The 6,721-nt window shown below is 30.4% G+C and overlaps 1 protein-coding gene and 1 pseudogene across 2 annotated transcripts, besides 2 other annotated features; one reads left to right on the top strand and one right to left on the bottom strand.

Annotated features, from left to right (window-relative positions):
• Nucleotides 1–2,007: 2,007 nt before the first annotated feature.
• Nucleotides 2,008–2,895, top strand: TVAGG3_0486200 (glycine-rich protein family; the record flags this gene model as incomplete). Its single annotated transcript, XM_001301917.1, has 1 exon — nucleotides 2,008–2,895. The coding sequence occupies one exon, from the start codon at nucleotides 2,008–2,010 to the stop codon at nucleotides 2,893–2,895; it is 888 nt and encodes a 295-aa protein (XP_001301918.1).
• Nucleotides 2,896–3,391: 496 nt separating this feature from the next.
• Nucleotides 3,392–4,217: a mobile genetic element.
• A 1,292-nt stretch (nucleotides 4,218–5,509) lies between these two features.
• Nucleotides 5,510–6,721: part of a mobile genetic element that runs on past the window's edge.
• TVAGG3_0486180 lies at nucleotides 5,590–6,716 on the bottom strand (annotated as a pseudogene). The gene has a single exon. A coding segment is annotated over exon 1 (1,127 nt).

Raw genomic sequence — 6,721 nt, 5'->3', positions numbered from 1 at the left:
AATTAAAAAAATATATTTCATCACTTATATTCTAATTTTTATTTAATGATAAATGAAACCGATTTTAAAAATAAATGAAACAGAGGAAGAAATAAATGAAAGTGAAAATGTTCAACAAAAAATAAACGTTGTTAAACCAATTACTGAAATAAAATTTTTTTTCATCTGTTGAAGAATTTAATGACTATTATGCTAATAATAAAAAATTATTTGAAGAATTGACAACGTGTAAATTGAATAAAATGTTTAAAGTTGATGGATTCAAAATTTCAAAAATAAAAGGAGTGGTTAGTTTGAAATCTATTCCTCAATCAAGAATCACCTCATTAATGAAAATAGATGATTTAACAAAAAGAATAGAAGAGATTGAAGAAAGAATGAATCAAATAATTGATTTCATAAATTCAAATAATCATTAGTTTCTTAAAGTTCAATGTTGAACTCATCAAATTCATCTTCATCATTACCATTACCATTACCTTTAGCGAGTTTATTTACTCTTTCAACTTTATCTTTTGATAGTCTTGCGTTTAATTTTTTCTGAAGTTTTTCGTTACCAAGTTCTAAAATTTTACATGGATGATATTTAAACCCGTTAAATTCTTTTTCCTCAGTTTTAATCATTAATCTACAAAGAACTTTAGTGAGGTGGTTTTGTTGTTTAAACCATTTATCCTTAATATTTGTTATAAATTCAATATCCGGAATTAATTCCCAAATTTTTGAATTTTCGATTAATTTACCATCAAATGCAAAAGCAATAGGTTTAATATTAAACTTACCTTTATAAAATAAACTTTGTACGCAATCATCAAAATAAACGTCTACTTGTTTAACCTGGGTGAGAATTGGTGAAAGTTTATCCATTAATTGATTCACAGTCACGAATTTTGATTCACTCATTTCTTACGAATTAAAAAAATAAATTATTCAAAAATGTAAGACATGAATTTTTAAAGTTTATTTTTTAAAAATTTTTTATTTTTTATTTCATTATGGTAGTGAATCTTTCATTCATGAAAATAATTATTTCTAATTTCTTTTATTCTCTCGTACATACTAGATTTGAAGAATTCAGAACATTTCCCATAATCTCCTAAATGTTTTCTTATCCCTAACGTGTGCCAGTTATTATATGAAACTGAATAAACTTTATCTTTATCTTTATCTTTACACCTTTCATCACTTCCAATATATTTATATCTCAGTTTTGATTTAGCATTTTCATATTCATTAACGTTTAATAATTCACAGTCTTCCTTTTTAAATTGATGTTTAAGATATTCAGGATTTAATACTCTACGTTTATATGCTCCTAACTTAGTTCTAAAGGTTTTTCTACAAAATTTAGGAATTCCATCCTCTTTAATGTCATCAATGATTTCCATTTCATTATTTTCAATTTCTTCTTCTCGTTTATGAGGTCTTTGATTATGTCTACATTGATTCCATGAAATTAAATATTCTTTATCATTATATTTATACCTCATTAGCTTATTTTGGCTTTCATATTCATTTAATAATTCACAATCTTCATTTTTAAATTGAAGTTTAACCCATTCAGGATTTAAACAATGTTTAATTAATCGCGGAATATCTGACATCATCTATATATAGCTTCTTTTATAAAAGATAAAAAATAAATTATTTTAAAATTAATGTTAATTTTTAAAATGTGTTTAGTATATAATATTTATTACTAATTTATTTAATAATGTCGCGCTTTCTTACGAATTCATGACTTAAAAAACGTAAGAAAAAATTTTTATATCATCTTTATATAGAAGATGTGAAAATATACCTTCATCTATATATAGACGTAACAAAAAAAGTCACTAAACCCTTCAACATATACTACTCTGACAAAATACTAAAATAGTCATTTTCATTCTTGAAAGACATCATAGTTTTATATAGAAAATTCATCAAATACCGAAATAATATAAGATTTTCCATCAAAAACACGAAGTTTTCGTGTAGTGACTAACTTTTCAAATAGAATGATATATGAAATCAATATCATTAGCAAATAGCTCCATTAGAGATGCTGAAATAAATGTAATTGAAGGAAAATTTCAATACATATTTGATTATCCATGCAAATCAAATTCAGTATGCACAGATTATGTTCTATCTTTAGCACCTGGAGTATATAAATTTGAATTATATGGAGCATCGGGTGGTTCTGCAAGGAATGTTGTTTCAACATATAGATTCGAAAATAACACATGCATTTCCGATGCAGTTGTTCGCAGATATAATGGTAATACTGCCTGCTTACAAATGTCTAGTATAGGAGGTGCAGGCGGCTATATCTCCGGTAAAATCCGTATTCCCCGAGAAACTGTCACTTTTTTGACTGTGGGAGGGAAAGGAATCTATTCCCATACACTTATTGAAATGAGTACTGCTCGATGTTTCTCAAGAAAATATATGATTCCAGGAGAATATGGTGGCGGAGGGGGTGCCTCTAATTTCTGTGATGTTGAAGGTTCTGAGGCCTGCGGGACAGGAAGTGGAGGTGGTCAAACCGCCGTCAAATTTTCGGAAAATGATTTGTGGCATAGAGTAATGGTAAGTGGAGGAGGTGGTGGTACCGACAATATATTCGGCACCTTTGGAGGTAATGAAGATGGCTCTGGAGGCGCTGGAGGAAATTTGGTAGCACAAAGTTGGTTTGCAGGTGGAGTTTTGCAGAAACAATATTTTGCGGATTCAACAAAAGGTTTTACCTTTGGTACAGGGGAAGGAGCCAGATATGGAACGCCAAAAAATAATAAAGCTGTTCCAAATGGCAATAATGTCGATAACGGAGGTGCTGGGGCGGTTGGTTTGGTGGCTTTGCTTCTCAACAGGGAGATGCTGGTGCAGGTGGTGGAAGCTCATGGGCTTTAACATCTGATGCAGTTATTCCCTCTGGGAATATTGAAGCAAGAGATGATTTATTCGAAAATGCCAAATCTCACCCTTATGCATTCAATAAGTCTTCTGGATATTTGTTTACTGAAGTTGTTAATGTAGGAGGAATCTGGAATGGTAATGGCCGTATTATTATTACTCTTTTAGATTTTATCCTTCCACGTTCTTGTGTCAGCTATGTACATTATTTCTTCGATATAATGATTGCTTCTCTTGTTTTGAACTAAAAATATCTTATTAGAATACAACTTTTTCATGGCCCCTAACCAGGTATCTAAAACACCATTTATCGCCTGAAAAGCGCCCTTAATTAATGCCAATTGGCATAATAACGATTTATTTAGAATGCTAATATGATGGAGAATCATGCTAGATCATTATTGGCCAGCATTATGTAATATTTGGGAAATCTTAACACTCATCCATTATTGGCCAGCATTATGTAATATTTGGGAAATCTTACTCAGATCTTAAAGATATATATGGTAATATAATGGAAGAGAATCAGCAAATAGCATGTAAAGAATGTGATAATTAACTTTTTATTATATCCAATAGTAGATAGCGATTAATTTCCAACTTTATGGTTAAATATTTTCTTATCGAGCTTCTCTTTAACTGTTGGATTAATGCTGTAAATTTTTGATGCTAGAAACTATGGAATATTCTTTGCTGCTGCATTTTTCTTGAGAGTTTTCCTGCGCATTGAATGAAATGGGGGCTTTAAAATATCTTGAAAACAGAATAGGACTACTTTTCCAAAGAAATGCTTACTTGTAAATTAGAGAGTTTCAAATTTGAGTATAAGATTATCATCATAACTTTTGATTTTGCTGAGTAAAAGGCAGAAAAGGTATTAACAAGTCATTTACTGTTGTTCATTAAAAGAAGAAAACTTTGTTAACAAGTAATGATGGAAAAATCAAGCTATCTTGTAATATTTTAAATTGAGAAGACATACAAAATATTTGAATGGTTTAAAATATTTTCTCTAAATTTCTCTAATATATTATCATGATTATATAATCAAATTTAAATTTTTATTCAAAAAGGCAATATTTCAAATTTTTAATTTCAATAATCTTAATTCTGCAATAAATGTATTTAGTTGTAGAAAATTTAAAGATCTTTCGTAATAGTTAGTAATTCGGTACTCATAAATTAATGATATCTTCAAGTAAAATTCTGCATTATTTCAAAAGGCAATAATTCTCTAGTAATTTTTCATCAAAACCTAACCATTATATTATAGGCGTAATGACGCATAATTGCAAAGAAAGAGAGCTGCATTTACTGGGCTTATAATTTTTGGTTGATGTCCAATGGAAAAGCAAACCAAACTCATTATGACAAATTGATGGGGATTTTTACAGGATATAATGATGTCTACAATGCTTTGTACAGGCTGAAAACAAATGAAGAAGAAAAATTAAACGCATTTTACAAAAAAATCAAACAAAACCTGATTGACTCTTATCAAATTCCGCCTGGTGAAATTATCAATAAAATATCCCAACTTTCAATTTATAACAACCGCTACATGAAGTCATATTTAGCGATTGCCAAACAAATTGTTGACGAATACCATCTAAATAAAGTCAACAAAATCACCACAGTTTTTAATTACCTTTTCTCCAAAGAATACAATATTGTATTGAATGAAAACGGGCGAAAAAGTTTTAACGATTTTGAAGATTCTCATTATTCATCTGATAGTCATGAACAAAAAAACAATACACAGATCTATTACGGATGATGGCAAAATATCATTTATAAATTTTACAGAAGGAGAAGGATTTGATAAAAATCAAAAATTAAATAGTGATTTATATCCATATTCAAGGGGAGGTTTTTCATTACTTGAATTATGCTGTTATCATGGATCTGTTGATTGTTTTAAGATCTTAAGAACGAAATTTCAATCAGAAATAACTCCAGATTGTCTTAGATATTCGTTTTTGGGTGGAAATCCAGACATTATGAATGAATGCTTGAAAGTACAAAAACCAGATGATGAATGCATGAAATATGCAATAATATCACATAATATTGATTTTGTCACATTTTTGATGAATGAACACAACATAAAAATTGATTTAGAATTGTGCTCTAAATACAATAATCTCCAATCATTTTTAGTTTATTTGGACCAAACAAATGATATCAACACATGTTTTGTTTATTCTCCGAATTTCCATCTTTCATCACTTTTAGAATATTTTATTTCAAATGGCTCATATATCAATGCTAAAGGCAAAAATGAAAGGACCCCTCTTCATCTATCAGCTAGAGATAATAACAAAGAAACTGCAGAAATTCTTATTTCAAATGGCGCAGATATCAATTATAAAGGCAATAAAAGATGGACCCCTCTTCATTATGCAGCCAGATATAATTACAAAGAAATTGCAGAAATTCTTATTTCAAATGGTGCAAATATCAATGCTAAAAACTATGATAGATCTACTCCTCTTTATTATGCAGCCAAATATAATAACAAAGAAACTGCAGAAATTCTTATTTCAAATGGTGCAAATATCAATGCTAAAAACTATGATAGATCTACTCCTCTTTATTATGCAGCCAAATATAGGGTGTCCAAAGGTGTGTTTAGCACAAACCTGAATACTGCGAATAGAAATAAACAAGTTACATATATATAAAGTTTATTTAAATATAATCACCATTGGATTCAATCACGCGTTCGCAGCGATCGATCCAGGCTTGAAAGACACGCTTTAAATCATCATGAGAAAATTGCTCAAATTGCTCTCTTACAAAATTTTCAAGATCATCTGGACTCGCGAATTCGCGTCCTTCAGCTCTCTTTTTTAGCGTGCCGAATAAATAAAAGTCAGAGGGTGCAATATCAGGTGAATAAATTGGGTTTGGAACAACTTTGACATTGTTTTCCACCAAGTAATTCATTACCTTATGACTTTTGTGAACTCTTGAATTATTAAAATGAATTGCAAACTTTTGTTTTTGTTGTTTGGATTTCTCAAACTCATCAGAATTGATAATTTGAGTAAGAACATTGTCAATTAGATACTGAGCATTCATCGTATTAGGTTTTTGAAGAATATCAATTGCGATGATGCCATTCACGCCCCAAAAAACCGACAACATCATCATTGGTGTGTCAATTTTTTTCTTCGGGAATGTTTGCGGATTTTCATCCTTCGGGATCCACATGATTTTGGCTTCTGTTGCATATTGAAACCAAGACTCGTCCCCTGTTACTAAAAAGCGAAACTTCTTGGATTGATACGCACCCAATATAGAGAGGAGCTCTTTCGAAGATTGGACTCTAGATTTTTTTGAACTGAATTAAGGTTGTGCGGAACCCAACGTGTATACGCTAGTTTGTAGTTCAAATAATTGTGCAGATAATAACTGACTGTTGTACGTGGTATCTTTGTCATCTCCTCTATCCTTCTGAGTGATGCTCTTGGGTCTTCATCTAGCGCTTGAAGAATTGCTTTGATTTTTCTTTGATCCGGCGATTTTTTGTCAATTTTTATGATGGGTGTCTTTTTGTTCATGAAGTGATACATCCTAACATGATACGTTACAGTGGAATAGCTAGGAGCATCCATACCGAAGCATTTTACCAATGTCTCGTAGATTTTTTTACAGTCTTTGCATTTTTTTGCAAGAGCGAGGATGTTTTCTTTATGATTCATTAAAAAAATGAAAAAAATCCCGCCAAAATTTCCCGCGAAACCGCCTCTTGTCTCAAAATTCATTTTATATCCCGGCATGGCGCCAAAATACAACATACTCATCATATACATATATT

Source organism: Trichomonas vaginalis, chromosome II (genome assembly GCF_026262505.1).
Source record: "Trichomonas vaginalis G3 chromosome II, whole genome shotgun sequence".
Classification (NCBI taxonomy): domain Eukaryota; phylum Parabasalia; order Trichomonadida; family Trichomonadidae; genus Trichomonas; species Trichomonas vaginalis.
Note: the sequence above shows the minus strand (reverse complement) of the source record. Positions and strands in the feature narration are given on the sequence as shown.